Genomic DNA, 20,854 nt, shown 5'->3' with positions numbered 1-20,854 from the left:
CCATGACCTTGAGCCTGTTGTGATGGGAGAAAGCGGTGGTGGCTCCCTGAGCTGGGGTGGTGGGGGTATCTGACGTCACAAAAGCAGGGCCAGGAACCTGCCGGCTGGCGTGGGTGGCACCGAGTGCAGGGCCGCATGCGGGGCCATGGGCTGCTGCCAAGTTAAGGACTTTCAGACTTCGGATGAGCAGGCCAAGGAGGCCGGGTCAGAAGGTGGGACTGGAGACACACCAGGGGGCCCAGGGAGTTGGGAGTGGGGACTGGACCACCAGGAGGTTGGACTAGGGAGAATAGAACTCAGCGGCCTTGCATCGCCGCAGGCACTGATGCGGACTCGGTGGAGCAACGGGATCGCAGGTCGAACGAAAGTCTTTTGATCACTGTGCTGTGGCGGCGGCTATCCATGTTCAGCCGTCGGGGTTCCTCTCGGTCAACCAAGAGGCAGGCAGTCCAGAATCCAAAGCCGGCGAGTAGGATGCAGGACTGCGATCAGGAGAGGATCCAGGAGGAGCCGGAGAAGGGGTGACTCCAGCCCCGTTCTCACTCCTCCCCAGCCTTCAGAGAATAAAGTTTCTAACGTGTACCTGCCTAAACACTTGTGCCTCGGCTTTGGGCACGTAGAGCGCGGGCACCACCAGGGTCGCGGGCTCTTTAAGGCTCCATCCCTGAGGCTGGCCAGTCCCCTGGGCCCCCGGCTCTAGTTCCTTGGGGGCGGGGCCACAGGGGTAGCCTAGCCAATGGGAGGGCGAATTAACACTCGCGTTTTGGTCGAGGGGTGTGTCTCTTGGGTCGCCGAGCTCTAAGAGGCGTGGCACCGCCTTCCCGTCACCGGGGGTGGGGTTACGTGTGGGTGACGTGGCGGCTTCCAGTCTTTGGTCGGGTTTCGGCGGCTTCGGCTCCAGGGGGAGGAGGCGGTGACGATCTGGGAGATTGTAGCAGTGGCGGCGGCGGCAGGCGGCAAAAAGGAGGTAGGACTCGGTAGGGTCTGGCTGCCGTGCCTGCTCTGGGCCGCTCTTTCCGGGGACGGCGCCGGGCGGGGGGAAGGGAACCAGGGACAAGCGGGCAAGTCCTGCCGGCCCGGCTCGGAGTGAGCGAATACCTCCCTGTCCAATCAGAAAAGCCCCTTTAAGAAAGACGTCCGCGTTAGCTAATCAGTGTTTGCAGACTTCCAGAAGGTGGGACTTGGGCGAGGCGAGGGTGGGACTTCCTGCTTCAAATAAACACCTAGAGATTCCCCCCTCCGCCCACCGAAGTGTGTCTTTCTGAGGTGGTCCGTCACCGTTTCTTCCTGAGGAGTCGGAGGAACTCGAGGATACGAGAGGGCCCAGTTAGAGCCTGGAGCAGTTGCACGGGACGGGCTGGAGCCACAGGACCTGGCTCTGGCCCTGCCTCTACTTCAGGGCCCCGGCCCGCGCTGTGGCCGCCGGAACCAGGTTGGAAGAAGAGTCTGAGGAGGGGGGCGGCTTGGGCCGCAGAAGAAGCAGGATCCTGTCAGCTGCGGGCCGGTCCCAGGATCTGCGTGTGGCTTCGGGCTCGAAACTCCCTGCCAAGTGCAGAGGGTCCCCGAAGAACTGCTGGTTGGGGCGGGGGGATTGGCGGAGAAGGAGGCTGCCTGGGGAATGACACTCTCCCCTCCACCACAGTCCGAGGTTATGCGTCTCAATGATCCCGCGGAAACGGTACGGATCTAAGAACACGGATCAGGGTGTCTACCTGGGTCTCTCAAAGACACAGGTCCTGTCCCCTGCAACTGCTGGCAGTAGCAGCAGCGACATCGCCCCTCTGCCCCCCCCAGTGGCCCTGGTCCCTCCCCCTCCCGACACCATGTCCTGCCGGGATCGGACCCAGGAGTTCCTGTCAGCCTGCAAGTCCCTGCAGAGCCGTCAGGTAAGGACCTGGACTGGGAGAGGCAGAGTGAGTCTTACTCAAACCTGGGAGAGGGGATGCTCCAGCACCGTAATTGTTGATGGAGACCTGGTCCAGCTTGGGATGGTAGGATCTAACAAGCAGCAGAGAAAAGGTGGGCTAGCTAATCTAGAGGCAAGGATCCAGACTTTGTTGTTGTTTTATTTAATCAGGAATCTAGGGTTGGTATTCTGTAACGAATATCTCAGAGCAAGAAGTGATTACAGTATATTTGGTTTGGATAAGGAACAGGTTCTAGAAAGAACCTTTATTTAGCTCAGAGACAAACGCTTAAATTATCCTTCCAGTATAATTCTACCAAGTTTGCTTTGTGACAACATGGAAGTTAATCTAGTTGGACCTCAGTTTTTATATCTGTAAAATGAAAGAAACTTTCCAAGTAAAGTAATTTTAATAAAATCACTTGGGAGTGCTTTTTTAAAAAATTAGATTGCTTTGGTCCAGACTTTCTGAATCCAAGTGGAAACTGAGTAACTGTGATTTTAACTATTTTTACTGCTCAGTTCTTGTTTACAATTGCTCTTCTATAACCGCTCCAAGAGCTTCCTGTTTATCCTCTCAATTCCCCAGTTGGAGGAATAGAATAGTAATACTAGTTACCATTTATTCAGTGCTTATCATGGACCTGGTATTTGGCTGAAATAATTTATAACCCTTATGTTTTTTAATCTTAGCAACAACAAAAGGAGATATGTAGAATTGTCTCCATTTTACGTAAGAGGAAACAGAGATCCAGAGCGGTTTAAGTCACTTGTCCCCAACCCCCCTTCTAGTAAGTGGTGGCATCACGTTTTGTGTGGCCTGTCCCGCAGAGGATGCCACTAGTGCTAGAGGGCGAGTTTAGAGGATACCTGGGGAATAGTGAAAGCTGGCAGTGGGAAGGGAAAAGTAAAGTTTTACTTTTTGACGTTGCCTTTCAGAATGGAATCCAGACAAACAAGCCAGCTCTGCGTGCTGTCCGGCAACGCAGTGAATTTACCCTCATGGCCAAGTGAGTTGGGAGAAGTTATGTGGTGGGTTGGCTGGTGTCTGAGGAGAGGTAGTCTTGGCTGCGGTGACCTTGGTGGCGAGGACTGGGATTGGTTGTGCTGGTGCTAAGGGGGGAAAGGCCCTCTCCTTCCCTTCCACAGTGTTCTCACTTGTGCTTATTTGCAGGCGCATTGGGAAAGACCTCAGCAACACATTTGCCAAGCTGGAGAAGCTGACAATCTGTGAGTGTTCCTGGACCATTCAGAGCTGGGGCAGTGAACACCGGAGGGCTGAGGAACCATACTGTCTTGAGTCTGGTCTCCGACCTCACCTGTGGTGGCTTCTTGTTTGTCTCTGCAGTGGCAAAGCGCAAGTCCCTCTTTGATGATAAGGCAGTGGAAATTGAGGAGCTAACTTATATCATCAAACAGGTGAGCGACTAGCGATCAGGAGAGTCGGGTATTCCAGTTGCACCACTTCCATCTTTTTCCCTTGCTCTAGAGTCTCAGAGCAAGTTTCTCTAGCCAACTCCAAACATCCTACTCCTCTGTTGTGTCGGTGGTCATCTACCATGTACAAAGCTGGACACTTAGCACACAAGCATTATGAGGCAGATACCACCCTTTAAGGGCTTATTGTCGGGAAGAGGTATCCAGTCCCATAAACTCACGCTTACATTGCATAGGCAGCAAGTGGCACAGAAAAGATCATACAAAAAGATGAATGAGATTCTGGGTACACTGGGAAAGATTTTATCGAGGAGGTGAAAATGGAGCTGGTTTCGAGGCTTGTGGAGAGGTGTACCAGAAGAACATTTGAGACAGAGGAAACAGTGCGCATCGGCATGTCTCTTAAAAGGGAAGAGTTCAAGCCTTTGCTCGGATGTCCTGTGCTCAGGGAGGCCTACCTTGCTGTTTAATGCCCCAGCCCCTCCAGCTCCGATCTCCCTTACCTGGCTCTATTTGCTTGTTTATAGCACTTGATGCATTCTAACAGTCTCTATAAAGCTGTGTCTATTGTTTGTTTCCTCCCACTTACCTCCTGGACAAAAAAGAAAATAACAAATGGGAATGCCACAAGAGCAGAAATTTTTCTTTCTCTTTGTTCAAGGATGGATCCCAGACATCTGTGACATTGTCTGGCGTGTAGTGCTCAATTGTTCAGTTTTGTCTCTCTCCTAACACATGAACTGTAGCCTACCAGGCTCCTCTGTCCATGGAATTCTTCAGGCAAGAATACTGGAGTGGGTTCCCATTTCCTACTCCAGGGGATCTTCCCAACCCAGGGATCGAACCTGAGTCTCTTGTGTCTCCTCCATTGCCAGGCAGATTCTTTACTATTGTGCCACCTGGGAATCCCCTGGCATGTAGTCGTTGCTCAATACTTGTTGATCAAATGAGTGATTGGCAGCAGATGAGGCTGAAATTGTAGACTGGTATCTGGTTGTAAAGACCATCGTGGGGCTTGCAAAGGAGTGTAGAATCACTCTGAATGTGTGGGCTGCAAAGACGATTAGAACCTGGATTCCAGTTCTGTCTGCAAGACACTGGTATAGCAGCTCTAACGATATGATTTGTTTCTTTCCCAGAATAATATAATAAGGATAACGTGAGAAATTGAATGTCTGTGGGAGGAAAAAAAACACCCTGGAGCATGAATGGGCAGAGAGGCGAGGGTAGAGGCTTGTGCAATTGTCCAGTATGAAGATGATTATGGCAGAGGCCAAAGGGCAGACATGTTGAAGAGATGCTGTGCTGAATGGGAGAGGGTTCCATCAACTATTGGGGTGTTATTACTCTTTTTTAAATATTTATGTGTTTGCTTGCATTGGGTCTTCGTTGTGACACGTGGGACCTTCACTGCATCATGGGGGATCTTTCCTCGCGGTGCACTGATTCTCTAGTTAACAGCGTGTGTGCTCAGTAGTTGTGGCATCTTGGCTTAGTTGCTTCAGACCATTTGGGATCTTGGTTCATTAACCAAGGATTGAACCCAAGTCCCCTGCTTTGCAAGGCAGATTCTTAACCACTGGACTACTAGGGAAGTCCCTGTTGGAGAATTATTGCATAGGTAACCACTGACTGGATTGAGACAGACTTCAAATCCCAGGCTCACCACTTATGATATGACGTTGGGTAAGCTACCTTATCCTGGAGAAGGAAGGGGAAAGATCCCTTAGAGAAGGAAATGGCAACCCACTCCAGTATTCTTGCCTGGAAAATCACATGGATGGGGGAGCCTGGCAGGCTACACCCCTTTTAAAGAAAAAGGCGATGATAACAGTACCCACCTTCCAGGGTTGTTGTGAGGCTTCATTGGTTTATTTTTTCAATCCCTCACATTACTGAGTGACTTTTGGCTGCCTGGTTCTGGGGATTCAACAACAAAAAAAGACCCATATGATCTCTGCCTTTGGGAACTTCGTTTCCAAGTGGGTGAACCAAACAGTATCTGCTGCTGCTGCTAAGTTGCTTCAGTCGTGTCCAACTCTGTGCGACCCCATAGGCAGTAGTCCACCAGGGTCCCCTGTCCCTGGGACTCTCCAGGCAAGAACACTGGAGTGGGTTGCCATTTCCTTCTCCAATGCATGAAAGTGAAAAGTGAAAGTGAAACCACTCAGTTGTATCTGACTCTTAGCGACCCCATGGACTACAGCCTGCTAGGCTCCTCTGTCCATGGGATTTTCCAGGCAAGAGTACTGGAGTAGGTTGCCATTGCCTTCTCCAAAACAGTATATAAGTAAACAGAAAATAAATTTCAGGTGGTGGGACATCCTATTAAATAAGGAGAGTGAGCTCCTCAGGGTAAGGGCCACTTTATATGGGGTGATCTGGGATGGCCTAGCTGAGGAAGGGACATGGAGACCTGAATGGTAAGGAAAAAATTGATCATCCAAAGATCGGAGGGGGCACATTCTAGAAAGTGGGAGCAGCAAAGGGAGAGGCCTGAGGCCTGAGTGACTTTGATACATTTGACACATGTGGAAGATGCCAGTTTGGCTGCAGCACAGCCAGTGAGAAGGAGGCTGGTGGGGGTAAGGCCGGAGGAGTGGGCAGACCAAGACCATATAGCTGTGTAAGCTGGCGAGGAATGTGGACTGTTTTCTAGATTTAGTGGGAAGCTCTTAGAAGATTTTAAGAGTGGAGATGACATACATGCCCTGTTTTAGGTTTGGAGGATCACTCTGGTTGTTGTGTAGAAAATGGCTTGTTGGGAGCAGACTCTGAAAGGAAGGTCACTTAGAAGGCTCTGGGCGATTTTCAAGAGAGAGGACAGTTTGGACTAGAGTGGCTTTGTTAGAGAAGAAAATGAGTGGACATATTCAGAGTGTACGTTGGAATCAGCTGGGTTCTTTGTGGGTTCCTTGTAGATTAAGGGAAGGGAGGAATTGAAAATGACTTGCTAAGTTTTGGGTCTGAGCAGCTGGTGAATGGTGGTGCCATTTACCAAAATGGCACAGAGGAAGGCGGAATAGCTTTTCAGGGCAGGTGGGGGATAAAGAGTTGCTTTCTGTGTTAAGTTGAAGAGAAAGTCATAAGCTGCTTAGCAGGTTGTGTGGTGCACAGTAATCAAACCCAGGGCTGCTGTTCTGTTCACACAGTCTGAATACATAGTAAACGCTCAGTGAAGGTTGTCATTGTGCTGTGGCATAGAGGTTGGGTTAAAGAGTTGTCCATATGTGACTTAGAAGCTTTTAGCTTGGGCACCTAAGTGGGGAGTAGTGGCTTTTTCTGAGCTCCTGGGGGAGGAGATCTTATGGGGGGAAGCCTGGAATACAATTTCAGATACATGGCTGTCAGCAGCAGAAATTGTCCAGGGGACTCGAGAATCCTTGGGGCTGGGGTACTAATTCAGGGGACTGTTGGAGGGATTCTAGAAGTTGCCTGATCTAGTATTTTTTAGCCTATTTGTGACCCCTTTCCCCTCCCCCTCCTCTTTCTCCTCTGGTCCTGCCCTGGACCTAGCTGCTCTGGGGCAAGCTTTCTCTGCCACTCCCGGTCAGTCCTTCATCTCCCTTGTTTTATGAGGCCCTCAGCAGGCAGGATTAGGAAAGCAGAGGATCCACTGGCCTCGTGTAGAAAGCCTGGCTGTGCTACTAACTCATGTATAAAGCTCGACGAGTTACACCTTTGACTCTTTTGCAATAGTAATTTAAAATATATTAATTAGAATAATTTAAAATATAAATTTAAAATAATTTAAAATGTGTGTGTGTGTGTCTGTGTGTGTGTGTCTGTGTGTGTCTGTGTGTGTGGGTGTGTGTGTGTAAGTCGCTCAGTCGTGTCTGACTCTTTGCAACCCTGAGGACTGTATAAGTCTACCAGGCTCCCCTGTCCATGGAATTGTCCAGGCAAGAATACTGACGTGGTAGCTATTCCCTTCTCCAGGAGACGTTTCTGACCCAGGGATCGAACCTTGGTCTCTTGAATCTTTACCATCTAAGCCACCAGGGAAACCCATATATATATTTGGCTGCACCAGGTCTTAGTTGCAGCATGCAACTTCACTGCAGTTCAAGATTCATTCTTCAATTTTCATTGCAGCACACGGGATCTGTAGTTGTGGTGTGTGGGATCTAGTTCCCTGACCAGGGATCGAACCTGGGCCCCTTGCACTAGGAGTGCAGTCTTAGCCACTGGACCCCCAGGGAAGTCCCTGCAGTAGTAATTTTTTAAAAGGAATTGTGTATATAGAAACCATTTCATTGATGTTTCTAGGACTCCTCCCATCTCCTGAGTACAGCACAGATGCTTTGTTGGTCAGCATGCTCTGCGTCTGAGATTCTGTCCTTTTAAAGGGTCTGTGGCCACGAGCAGGGCCTCACAGTAGTGAGTAGGGCAGTAGGGTGGAAGGAGTAAGCAACTCAGTTCTTTACAAACAGACGAGGCCATGTTTCACCTCTTTCCGGCTCTACTCTTCAAGGACTGAGCCAGAGCAAGCTCCAGAGGTTGGACTGCACCAGCAGGCCCTTCTGGTCTGACTCTCTGAGAAAGCATCACTCCTGCTAGTATGTCCGTCCTGCCATCCCTGCCAGCGATGTCCATGTGGGAAAGGCACTGGCTGAGGACCCCCCCCCCCCCCCGGTTGATACTGTTTTTCTGTTGGCTCTTTCACCAGGACATCAATAGCCTCAACAAACAAATCGCCCAGCTTCAGGACTTCGTGAGGGCCAAGGGCAGCCAGAGCGGCCGGCATCTGCAAACCCATTCCAACACCATCGTGGTCTCCCTGCAGGTGGGACCAGGGAGAGGGGGCGGCAGAAGGGAGGAGGCGTTGTCTTCTCTGGCTGACCCTCTCTCCTCCTCTTCCAGTCGAAACTGGCCTCCATGTCCAACGACTTCAAGTCAGTTTTAGAAGTGAGGACAGAGGTGAGAAGAAGCTGGGTAGGAGGGATAGGAATCTGGGCACGAGGGCCCCAGAGGGCAGTGGGAAGGGCAAGGGCAACAGTGTCATGGGCACCAGGGGGAATCTAATGTGCCCGCTTTCCAGAGGCCTCAGGACCTTTGCATTTCTTCCCCAAACCCAGAACCTGAAGCAGCAGAGGAGCCGGCGGGAGCAGTTCTCCCGGGCGCCTGTATCAGCCCTGCCCCTTGCCCCCAACCACCTGGGTAAGTCACAGGCAAGTCAGGGAGCCCTGAGGGGTAAGGCCTAGTGACTCTGGGTCTGAGGGTATCTCCCTAAGGCAGGGGTTGGGTAGGAGAGCGGAGGGTCAAGGAAGTTGCTAGGCTTTCTCAGAGATCACTCCTGATGCCTGGGATCTATGATCCACACCTAGTCTCCAGCATTCTCCCTGTTGAGGGTGAATCCAGTCATGTTCAAAAGAATGAGCTTTTTAAATTTTTGGTCCACTTAGTCATTATATTCACAGTCTGTCATTTCATTCTCAGAACCACCCTTTGAGAAAGCAACTGTTATTATCCCCCATTTTACAGGTGAGGAAACTGAGGCTCAGAGAGGTTAAATGACTTGTCCAGGGTCACAAGTACCAGAGCTGGGATTCAAATCCAGAGCATATGGGCTTTGAACCTTTAAACTGCTAAGAAGTGCCATGCTGTCTTTCTTCCCCACAGGGGGCGGTGCTGTGGTTTTGGGGGCGGAGTCCCGAGCCTCTGGGGATGTGGCCATTGACATGATGGACTCTAGGACCAGCCAGCAGCTGCAGCTCATTGACGAGCAGGTATCCACGCTCTGAGGCAGGGAGGAGTTGCTCCCCTGTTTTCTTGTGTGGTCACAAGCGTTTGGAATGGGCCATGGGTGGAATGGCAAACTGGAAAGCCCCAGAGAGGCATGACCCACCCTCAGAAGCTCCTGGTGTTTATGTACGCTCTCTCTCCTCTGAAGGATTCTTACATCCAGAGCCGGGCAGACACCATGCAGAACATTGAGTCCACAATTGTTGAGCTGGGCTCCATCTTCCAGCAGTTGGCACACATGGTTAAGGAACAGGAAGAAACCATTCAGAGGTGAGACACTTTCTCTCTTTAACCTCAAAACCAGGAGCCTTGTCTTCCCTGTGGATTGGCATCCTAGAGGTCCCCAGGGACAGCTTAACGCCCTTTGGAAAAGAAGAGTGAATCCTGTCCACACATAAGGCCCAGTTCACCTGTCTCCATCCACACCACAAGTATTAATTGAGCACCTGTTCCATGTCAGGCACTGTCATAGGCGCTGGGGATATGGTGATGAGTAGAACAGTTAAGTCTGTTCTGTGAAACTTACTTTGTAGTATGGAATTCGATAGAGTGAGTAAGGACAACTGTTTAAAAAGAATCGAGAAGTATTTTCAGGTGGTGATAAGGGCTAATACTGAAATGGATGCAGTGTTGAGAAAGTGACGGAGGAGGAATATCAGATTGGGTGGCAGGGCAGGCTGCTCTGAAGGCTTCGTATTGAAGCAGAGACGTGAATGACAGGAGGGATCCAAACACGCAAAGGAGGGTAAGAGTAGTCTAGGCAGTGTGGACAGCCAGAACAGAGGCCATACAATGGGACAGTCTTATTTTATTAAAGAATCAAGAAGGCCAGTGGAGCTGGAAAGCAATGAACAGGAAGAGAGAAGTGCAAGATGAGGCTGGAGGGAGATAGGCAGGGCCAACCCACAGGAAGGCCCCTCTGCTCCCTGGTACCCTTGCTACTGCACAAGGCATTTTATCTGCTCCTGTTCTTTGGTGCTTGGCATTCAGTCAGTCATAGAGATACAGCCAAAGACAAAAGAGACAAAGATCCCTGCCCTCGTGGAACATACATCATAGTAGGGCAGATGATTTAGAATATACATAATAAGTAAATGGTCCAGTGTATATTTTTGACCAGTGATAAATCCATAAATAAAAGCAGAGTAGGGTAAAGTAATCAGAAGTTCTAGGTTTGGAGGAGCAAGTTGTAATTTTAAATAAGGATGGCTGTGGTAGGCCCTATTAAGAAGATGACATCCTTCCAAGACTGGGGGAAGGTGAGGGAGTTTGCAGTATGGATATACGGAGAAGAGTACCAGGCAGAGGGAAGAACCTATGTAAAGGCCTTCAGGCAAGAATATGTCTGTTGAGTTAAAGGATAGCAAAGAAGCCACTGCATCTGGTGACAAGCAAGAAGAAGAGTAGTACCAGGTGAGGTTAGAGGGGAGATGGGAGACCAGATCAGGTGGGGCCTTTTAAAGCCAATGTGAAAAGTGAAAGTGAAAGATGCTCAGTTGTGTCTGACTCTTTGTGACCCCATGGACTATACAGTCCATGGAATTCTCCAGGCCAGAATACTGGAGTACGTAGCCGTTCCCTTCTCCAGGGAATCTTCCCAACCCAGGGATCGAACCCAGGTCTCCCTCATTGCAGGTGGATTCTTTACCAGTTGAGCCACAGGGAAGCCCAAATGGGGAGCCATTGCAAGGTACTGATTGATCTGATTGATTGGCCATGCTAGGTTTTCATTGCTGCGAGCGGGCTTTCTCTAGCTGCGGCAAGCAGGTAGCTTCTCTGTGTTTTGGGGCAGTGGCCTTTGGGCGTGCAGGCTCAGTAGTTGTGGCGCATGGGCTCAGTTGCCCTGTGGTGTGTGGGATCTTCCCAGACTAGGGATCAAACCCATGTCCGCTGCCTTGGCAGGTGGATTGGACCACCAGGGAACTCCCATTGTAGGGTTTTAGTGGAAAGTTATACTCTCTGACATCTATTTTATTTTTATTTATTTATGTTTTGGGTCGCACTGCACGGCTTGTGGGATCTTAGTTCCTCGACCAGGGCCACTGCATGGAAGTGCCAAGTCCTAACTACTGGACTTCCAAGGGATTCCCTCCCCTGAGAAGTCCCTCCGACTTCTGTTTTGAAAGGATCATTTAGTTGCCATAGTCAGAACAGATTGTAAAAGCCTAGAATACAAGCAGGGAGATGAGTTCAGAGGCCTTTGCAGTAATCCAGGCAGGAGGTAGTGATAGTTGGGGCCAAGGCTGAATGAGTAGTAGTTGCATTCTGGATATATTTTGGAGGTAGAACCAGCAGGATCAGTTACTTGATGAACTGAATACAAGGTATGAGAGAAAAAGAGTTTATGATAACTCCAGGCTTTTGATGTGAGTGATTGAAGGGATTCATGTCCTTCACTTGAAATAAACAGAGCTAGTTACTCAAGACAGAGCAGATTTGGGGCAAAATAAGTTGTGTTCCAACAAGAAGTGGACAGTTGTCTGTTAGACATCTAAGTGGAAATAGTGAACAGGCTGATAGATGTAAGGAGTTGAAAAGACAAGTTATGGGCCGAAAATGGGCAGAATTGAACTTTGAAACTAGGCCAAGGGAGTTCTAACAAAGAGGAGGATCAAGCGCTGAGTCCCAAAGGCTATTTCTGGAATTAAGTCTCAGTCCCAGGAGAGGACACTGAACAGGAGCACAGCTTGTGAGAGAGGAAGAAAAATGAATGAAGGTGATGTCCTGAGACTCAGGAGGAGAAAGTAAGTCAGGGAAAGAATGACCAGCTGTGACAGATTTTGCTTTGAGGCCAAGCAAGATGAGAGCTGAGAATTTAATTGGTCTGTTTAGTTCATTAATATTTAGTGTAATACTTGCTAAGGTTGGATTTAGATCTACCATTTTACTGTTTTTTGTTTTTCCCTTCTCTTTTTTTTTTTGTTCTTCCTCCTTCTTTACTGTCTTGAACAGTTGCAAAAATCCATATAAATTTGTTGGTATTTTAGCTATATGTAATTGGTTTGTTTTTTTTTTTAGTGGTTGCTATGGGGATTATAATATTCCTCATTAACTCCTCCCAGTCTGCTTCATACAAAATGTGAGAACTTTTGAACCCCCCTCCTTCATCTTTTATGCTCTAGTTGTCACATTTGTTGTATCTACATAACTTTACAAATCCCACAATACCATAGTATAATTTTTATCTTAAAGAAATTAGAGGAAAAAGTAGTCTTTTGTGTTACTCATATATTTACTCTTTGCATTGCTCTTCATTTCTTCCTGAATACCCAGTTTCCATCTGGCATCACTTCCCTTAAACCTGGAGAATTTTCTTTAGTACCTTTTTTAAAAATGTATTTTTATTTTTGGTTGTGCTGGGTCTTTGTTGCTGCGTGTAGACTTTCTCTGATTGCATTGAATGGGAGCTCTCTAGCTGTGGTGCTCAGGCTCTTGTTGCAGAGCCTGGGGCTCTAGGGTGCTTGTGCTCAGTAGTAGGGGCTCGCAGCCTTTAGAGCCTGTGGGCTCAGTAGTTGCAAGCACAGGCTTAGTTGCCCCAAAGCATGAGGAATCTTCCTCGACCAGGGATCGAACCTGTGTTCCCTACATAAGCAGGCAGTATAGATTCTTAACCCCTAGACCACTAAAGAAGTCTTCTTTAGTACTTTTTTATCAGGCAGATCTACTAATGACAAATTCTTTTATCTAAAATTTCATTATTTCACCCACATTTTTGAAGCATAGTTTCTCTGCTTAAAGTGCTTTAAATATATCATTCTACTGTCTTTTAGCCTTTCATTCCTAATGGGAAGTCAGTGGTAATTCTAACTTTTGTATGTAATCTCTGACTGCTTCTGCTTTTCTTTTTTTTTTTTTTCTTGTCTGTGGTTTTCAGCAGTTGATCACTTATGTACCTAGATGTGGTTTCCTTTGAATTTATGCTGCTTGGGGTTCTCTGAGCTTCCTGAATCTGTAAATTTATGTCTTTCACAAAGTTTAGGAAATATTTCACCATTATTTCTTTCAAAATTTTTTCTGCCTCTTTCTATGTCTTCTTCCAGAATATATATGTATACATATGTATAATCAACTGTAGGAATTTCTTGGTGGTTCAGTGGTTAGGACTCTGTGCTTTCACTGTTGCAGGCCTGGGTTTGATCCCTGGTGAAAGAACTAAAATCCCACGAGCAGTGCAAAGCGGCTCCCCCCAGAAGTCCACTGTAACTATATTTTGTTGAGATATATGTACATATATATCTCTCAACAAATTGCATCTTATTAAGATGCATTTAGTGTCAGCTGTCCCTATATTATCGAGAACAAATTTGATCATTTGATTAAGGTGGCAATAAATGATCTCTGTTTTTAAGAGTATATTTCTTCTCTGCAGTCAGCAGATGATTTATTGGTATCCTGTTCCTCAAGACCCTTTAATCTGTTTTTAGGAGCCAGTTACGATGCTTATCTGGTCTGAATCAATTTATCTAATTCAGGTGCATTTTTCTTCTATAAACAAAAGCTTTTCCTTATTAACTGCATGAGCTGAAGTTCATCTTAATCAGGCTGGATAAAACCTTAATTATTTTCCTGTATTTTCAGAATAAGTAGTTTGTGGAGCAGGTGCCAATATAGAGGCTAAGGAGGTTTTAATTCTTGCTTTAATTCTTCCTTGTTTTTGAGTATCATTATGGACTTAAGGGTTTTATTTATGTTTTATGTTACAATTAGTTAGGATAATGATTATTTTCAGTGTTCAGATTGTTCCCAGTTTGTCCAGTGAAAGACAAGAGGTTTCTGTTTTTTTTTTTTTTTAAAGAATGGGAGAAAATAAATGTATGTTTGTATTGTATCGGGAATGATCCAACAGAGAAATAAAAATTGATACTATAACAGGAAAGGGGAAGAATTCTTAAAGTTTATGTCCTGGAGCAGGTGAGAGGAAGTGGGAGCCAGTGTATAAGTAGAAGACTTGAATTTAAGATGAGCTAGTGATAGCTGGGTGGAGAAGGCAGTGGCACCCCACTCTAGTACTCTTGCCTGGAAAGTCCCATGGATGGAGGAGCCTGGTAGGCTGCAGTCCATGGGGTCGCTAAGAGTCAACACGACCGAGTGACTTCACTTTCACTTTTCGCTTTCATGCATTGGAGAAGGAAATGGCAACCCACTCCAGTTTTCTTGCCTGGAGAATCCCAGGGACGAGGGAGCCTGGTGGGCTGCCATCTATGGGGTCGCACAGAGTCAGACACGACTGAATCTACTTGGCGGCAGCAGCAGCAGTGATAGCTGGGAAGGCGGACATTTTCTGCTCCCCCCAAGGGGAGGGACCAAGATAACTGAACTCAGCACTGTATCAATGACTGGTGCTCAACACCTGCTAGTTGAATAAATAAACATCCTTTTAACCATTGTTTGCCAAAGCTGGATGTTCATAGGAACCCGCTATAGAGCTTATAAAAAATGAGTATCTTCCCAGCCAGTGACTGGCAGCCTCTGCATAAGGCAGGGTCTGGCAACTAACCAGACCAGGGGCCAGCCACGCCTACTGGACCACCTATACCTAGTCATCCCCATCACAACAGAGGGGCCCATGCAATATAGGGCAGCACTGGAGCATACAGCTCTGGTAATCAGGGGATGGGATGCACAGGACAGCCCCTACAAAAGGCCATTTCTCTAAGGTCAAGAAATGACCAACCTGCCAGATACATGGAAATAGAAACAGCAAATTGGACAAAGTGAGGTTACAGAGGAGGTTGTTCCAATCAAAGGGACAAGACCTCAGAAGAAAAACTAAGTGAAGTGGAGATCGGTGAACTCCCTGATGGAGTTCAAGGTAATGATCATAAAGATGAAAGAATTCCAGAGAAGAATGGATGAACACAGTGAGAAGTTTAACAAAGAGTTAGAAGATACAAAGAAAAACCAAACAGATGAACATAAGTGAAATGAAAAATACACTAGAAGAAATTAATTAAATGACATAGAGGAATGGATCAGTGATTTGGAAGTTCAGTTCAGTTCAGTCGCTCAGTCATGTCCGACTCTTTGCGACCCCATGAATCGCAGCACGCCAGGCCTCCCTGTCCATCACCATCTCCCGGAGTTCACTCAGACTCAACGTCCATCGAGTCCGTGATGCCATCCAGCCATCTCATCCTCTGTCGTCCCCTTCTCCTCCTGCCCCCAATCCCTCCCAGCATCAGAGTCTTTTCCAATGAGTCAACTCTTCTCATGAGGTGGCCAGAGTACTGGAGTTTCAGCTTTAGCATCATTCCTTCCAAAGAAATCCCAGGGTTGATCTTCAGAATGGACTGGTTGGATCTCCATGCAGTCCAAGGGACTCTCAAGAGGCTTCTCCAACACCACAGTTCAAAAGCATCAATTCTTCGGCGCTCAGCCTTCTTCACAGTCCAACTCTCACATCTATACATGACCACAGGAAAAACCATAGCCTTGACTAGACGGACCTTAGTCGGCAAAGTAATGTCTCTGCTTTTGAATATACTATCTAGGTTGGTCATCACTTTTCTTCCAAGGAGTAAGCGTCTTTTAATTTCATGGCTGCAGTCACCATCTGCAGTGATTTTGGAGCCCCAGAAAATCAAGTCTGACACTGTTTCTACTGTTTCCCCATCTATTTCCCATGAAGTGATGGGACCGGATGCCATGATCTTTGTTTTCTAAATGTTGAGCTTTAAGCCAACTTTTTCACTCTCCTCTTTTACTTTCATCAAGAGGGTTTTTAGTTCCTCTTCACTTTCTGCCATAAGGGTGGTGTCATCTGCATATCTGAGGTTATTGATATTTCTCCTGGCAATCTTGATTCCAGCTTGTGCTTCTTCCAGCCCAGCATTTCTCATGATGTACTCTGCATATAAGTTAAATAAGCAGGGTGACAATATACAGCCTTGACGTACTCCTTTTCCTATTTGGAATCAGTCTGTTGTTCCATGTCCAGTTCTAACTGTTGCTTCCTGACATGCATACAGATTTCTCAAGAGGCAGGTTAGGCGGTCTGGTATTCCCATTTCTTTCAGAATTTTTCAGTTTATTGTGATCCACACAGTCAAAGGCTTTGGCATAGTCAATAAAGCAGAAATAGATGTTTTTCTGGAACTCACTTGCTTTTTCCATGATCCAGCGGATGTTGGCAATTTGATGTCTGGTTCCTCTGCCTTTTTGAAAACCAGCTTGAACATCAGGGAGTTAGAGTAGTAGAAATCACTGAAGCTAAAAAGAAAAAAAAAGTGAGCACAGTTTAAAAGATTTCTAGGGCATCAAGTGTGCTAACATCTGCGTTATAGGAGTTCCAGAGAAGGGAAAAAGAGACAGAGACCATATTTAGAGATATAATTGCTGAAAGTTTTCCTGACCTGGAAAAAGGAATAGACATCCAAGTCCAGGAAGCCCAGAGAGTCCCAAACAGGATCAACTCCAAAGAGGACCACAACGAGACACATTGTAATTAAAACAGCAAAAATTAAAGACAAAGAGAGAATATTAAAAGCAGCAAGGGGAGACTTCCCTGGTAGTCCAGTGGCTCCAAAGATAAGAACACTTGAATATGTAAAGGAAATACTAACAGACATAAAGAGAGAAATTGACATAAAGGGAGGAATTGAATATTAGGAGAATTTAATATCCCATTTATATTAATGGACACGTCAGACAAGAAGTCAATAATGTGTCATTTAGGCACTGGCCCGAAATGACACAGTAGACTAAATGGGCTTATATAGAGAACAATTCTCCAAAAGCAGCAGAATACAAATTCTTTTCAAGTGCATATGGAGCATTTTCCAGGACATACTACGTGCTAGACCACAAAATCTGCATGTGTACCAAGTCGTTTCAGTCATGTCTGACTCTTTGTGACCCCATGGACTGTAGCCTGCCATTCTCCTCTGTCCATGGATTCTCCAGGCAAGAATACTGGAGTGGGTTGTGATAGGACACAAAACAAGTCTTAGTAAATTTAAGAAAATTGAAATCATAGCAAGCATCTTTTCCAACCACAGAGCTGTAAGAGTGGAAATCAACTACAAAAAAAAAAAAGAAGAAGAAAACTGCAAAAAACACAAACAAGTGGAGCTAAAAAATATGTTGCTAAACAAACAGTGGATCACTGAAGAAATGAAAGGAGAAATAAAAATTACTTGGAGACAAATGAAAATAATCCAAAATATGTGGGACTTCCCTGCAACAGCAGTTTTAAGAAGGATGTTTATAGCAATATAAGCCTGCTTCAGGAAATAAAAATCTCAACTAAACAACCTACCCTTATACCTGAAGGAACTAGAAAAAGAACAAATCCAAAGTTAGTAGAGAAAAGAAGTAATAAAAATTAGAGCAGAAATAAGTGAAATAAAGACAAAAAAAAATAGAAAAGATCAATGAAACTAAGAAGAGACAGACAAGACTGATAAACCTTTAGCCAGACTTATCAAGAGGAAAAAAGAGGGCCTAAGACAATAAAAATCAGAAATGAAAAAGGAAAACTTATAACTGATACTACAGAAATACAAAGGATCAAAAGAGATTACTATGGAAAACTATATGTGAATAACATGGACAACCTAGAAGCAATGGACAAATTCCTAGATATGTTTAATCTCCCAAGATGAATTAGGAAGAAATAGAAGATATGAACAGATGAATTATCAGTAATGAAATTGAATCAGTAATTTTTTAAATTTTTATTTGCTTAGTTTTGGCTATGCTGGGTCGTCATTGCTGTGGGTGGGCTTTCTCTAGTTGTGGCGAGCAGGGGCTACTTTCTCTTTGCAGTGTGAAGGCTTCTCATTGCAGTGATTTTTCTTGTAGAGCGTAGGCTCTAGAGGCTGCAGGCATCAATAGTTGTGGTAAACTGGCTTAGTTGCCCTGCAGCATGTGAAATTTTCCCAGACCAGGGATTGAACCCATGTCCTCTGCATTGGCAGGTAGATTCTTTCCATTGGACCACCAGGGAAGTCCTGAATCAGTAATTTTTTAAAATTTCCAACAGAAGTCCAGGACCAGATGGCTTCACAGGTGAATTCTACCAAATATTTAGAGAAAAGTTAATACCTATCCTTTTCAAATTATTTCAAAACACTGCAGAGGAGGAAATGATTCTAAACTCATTCTACAAACCCAGCATCACCCTGATATCAAACCTAAGATATCACAAAAAATAAATTTACAGGCCGGTATCACTGATAAAACATAGATGCAAAAATCCTCAACATAGTATTAGCAGACTGAATCCAACAATGCATTAAAAACACATAGCATGATCAAGTGGGAATATTTATTCCAGTGATGCAGGGATTTTCAGTATCTACAAATCCATCAATGTGATATACTACATTAAATAAATTGAAGAGAAATACATGATCATTGCAGTAGAGGCAAATATAAGAGTTTGACAAAATTCCACATCCATTTATGATAAAAAAAAAAAATTAAAAAAAACTACACAAAGTGGGCATAGAAGGAACATACCTCAACATAACAAAGGCCATATATGATAAGCCCACAGTTAACACCTTACTCAGTGGTGGAAAGCTGAAAGCATTTCCTTGAAATCAGCTACAAGAATGCTCATTCTCAACATTATATTACCCAGCATAGTACTGGAAGTTCCAGCCACAGCAATTAGAAGAAGAAAAATAAATGAATCCAGATTGTAAAGGAAGAAGTAAAACTGTCACTGTTTGCAGATGACATGATTCCATACATAGAAAACCCCAAAAGCTACTAGAGCTCATCAATAAATTCAGTAAAGTTGAAGGATACAAAAGTAATTGACAGAAACCTGTTTCATTTTTATCTACTAGCAACAAACTATCAGAGAAATGAAAGAAACTCATTTACAGTCACATCAAAGAAAATACTAAGGAATAAGTTAAAGGCAGTAAAAGAACAGTACTTGGAAAACTGTAAGACACTGATGAAAGAAACTGAAGAGGACACAAATAGATAGAAATGATGTACCATGTTCTTGGTTTGGAAGAATTAGTATCATTAAAATGACTGTACTACTCAAGGCAACCTGCAGATTCAGTGCAATCCCTATCAAAATACTAATGGCATTTTTCATAGAGTAGAGCAAGTCATTTTAAAATTTGTACGGAAACACAAAAGACTCAACAGTATCCAAAACAGTCTTGAGAAAGAACAGAGCTTGAGGTGTCATGCTCCCTGTCTTCAGATTGCACTACAAAGCTACTGCTGTAACTTTGATTACTATTAGAACAGTATGGTATGGTACTGAAATGAAAATGGGCTTCCCCAGTGCCGCAGTGGTAAAGAATCCACCTACAATGCAGGAGGCAGGTGAGATGCCGGTTGGACCCCTGGGTTGGGAAGATCCCCTGAAGGAGAAAATGGCAACCCACTCCAGTATTCTTGCCTGGAAAATCCCCTGGACAGAGGAGCCTGTCGGGCTACAGTCCATAGGGTCACAAAGAGTCAAATGCAACTGAACATACCCTGTGAAACAAAACAGACATCAATGAAACAGAATGAGAGCCCAGAAATAAATGCACATCAGTTCAGTTCAGTCACTTAGTCATGTCCGACTCTTTGCGACCCCATGAATCGCCGCACACCAGGCCTCCCTGTCCATCACCAACTCCTGGAGTTCACTCAGACCCATGTCCATCAAGTCAGTGATGCCATCCAGCCATCTCATCCTCTGTCGTCCCCTTCTCCTCCTGCCCGCAATGCCTCCCAGCATCAGAGTCTTTTCCAATGAGTCAACTCTTCGCGTGAGGTGGCCAAAGTACTGGAGTTTCAGCTTCAGCATCATTCCTTCTAAAGAAATCCCAGGGCTGATCTCCTTCACAATGGACTGGTTGGATCTCCCTGCAGTCCAAGGGACTCTCAAGAGTCTTCTCCAACACCACAGTTCAAAAGCATCAATTCTTCGGCGCTCAGCCTTCTTCACAGTCCAACTCTTACATCCATACATGACCACAGGAAAAAACAGCCTTGACTAGACGGACCTTAGTTGGCAAAGTAATGTCTCTGCTTTTGAATATACTATCTAGGTTGGTCATCACTTTTCTTCCAAGGAGTAAGCGTCTTTTAATTTCATGGCTGCAGTCACCATCTGCAGTGATTTTGGAGCCCAAAAAAATCAAGTCTGACACTGTTTCCACTGTTTCCTCATCTATTTCCCATGAAGTGATGGGACCAGATGTCATGATCTTCGTTTTCTGAATGTTGAGCTTTAAGCCAACTTTTTCACTCTCCACTTTCACTTTCATCAAGAGGCTTTTTAGCTCCTCTTCACTTTCTGCCATAAGGGTGGCGTTATCTGCATATCTGAGGTTATTGATATTTCTCCTGGCAATCTTGATTCCAGCTTGTGTTTCTTCCAACCCAGCGTTTCTCATGATGTACTCTGCATATAAGTTAAATAAGCAGGGTGACAATATACAGCCTTGACGTACTCCTTGTCCTATTTGGAACCAGTCTGTTGTTCCATGTCCAGTTCTAACTGTTGCTTCCTGACCTGCATACAGGTTTCTCAAAAGGTAGGTCAGGTGGTCTGGTATTCCCATTTCTTTCAGAATTTTCCACAGTTTATTGTGATCCACACAGTCAAAGGCTTTGGCATAGTCAATAAAGCAGAAATAGATGTTTTCTGGAACTTTCTTGCTTTTTCCATGATCCAGCACATACTTATGTTCAATTAATCAATGACAAAGAACGTACGAATATACCGTTAAAGAGACAGTCTCTATAATAAGTAGTCCTGAGGAAACTAGATAACTGCATGTAAAGGAATGAAATTAGAGC

At 45.5% G+C, this 20,854-nt stretch overlaps 2 protein-coding genes across 3 annotated transcripts in view; both read left to right on the top strand.

The window, feature by feature from the left end:
- Positions 1-40: 40 nt before the first annotated feature.
- On the top strand, positions 41-582 carry LOC120874588 (testis-expressed protein 54-like). Its single transcript, XM_040256072.1, has 2 exons — positions 41-212; positions 320-582. The coding sequence occupies exons 1-2, from the start codon at positions 146-148 to the stop codon at positions 523-525; spliced, it is 273 nt and encodes a 90-aa protein (XP_040112006.1). The 5' UTR covers positions 41-145; the 3' UTR covers positions 526-582.
- A 232-nt stretch (positions 583-814) lies between these two features.
- Positions 815-20,854, top strand: part of STX5 (syntaxin 5) — a 28,520-nt gene continuing 8,480 nt past the window's right edge. Inside the window, exons 1-10 of one of the 2 annotated variants that reach the window (XM_040256068.1) lie at positions 815-967; positions 1,643-1,886; positions 2,846-2,916; positions 3,081-3,136; positions 3,255-3,325; positions 8,013-8,129; positions 8,207-8,263; positions 8,422-8,503; positions 8,966-9,072; positions 9,237-9,358. In XM_040256068.1, coding sequence (XP_040112002.1) covers positions 1,662-1,886; positions 2,846-2,916; positions 3,081-3,136; positions 3,255-3,325; positions 8,013-8,129; positions 8,207-8,263; positions 8,422-8,503; positions 8,966-9,072; positions 9,237-9,358 — 908 coding nt within the window. In that variant the 5' untranslated portion in view covers positions 815-967; positions 1,643-1,661. The remainder of the gene's footprint in view (positions 968-1,642; positions 1,887-2,845; positions 2,917-3,080; positions 3,137-3,254; positions 3,326-8,012; positions 8,130-8,206; positions 8,264-8,421; positions 8,504-8,965; positions 9,073-9,236; positions 9,359-20,854) is intronic. The other variant, XM_040256069.1, reaches the window with a different exon arrangement.

Source organism: Oryx dammah, unplaced genomic scaffold (assembly GCF_014754425.2).
Source record: "Oryx dammah isolate SB20612 unplaced genomic scaffold, SCBI_Odam_1.1 HiC_scaffold_15, whole genome shotgun sequence".
Classification (NCBI taxonomy): Eukaryota; Metazoa; Chordata; class Mammalia; order Artiodactyla; family Bovidae; genus Oryx; species Oryx dammah.
The sequence above is the reverse complement of the archived record's forward strand: the minus strand, read 5'-3'. Positions and strand labels throughout refer to the sequence as shown.

Coding starts and splice junctions, on each gene's coding strand:
- LOC120874588 (XM_040256072.1), top strand. CDS start 146: ATGGGCTGCTGCCAAGTTAAGGACTTTCAGACTTCGGATGAGCAGGCC. Junction 213..319: donor CAAGGAGGCCGGGTCAGAAG/GTGGGACTGGAG, acceptor GCATCGCCGCAG/GCACTGATGCGGACTCGGTG.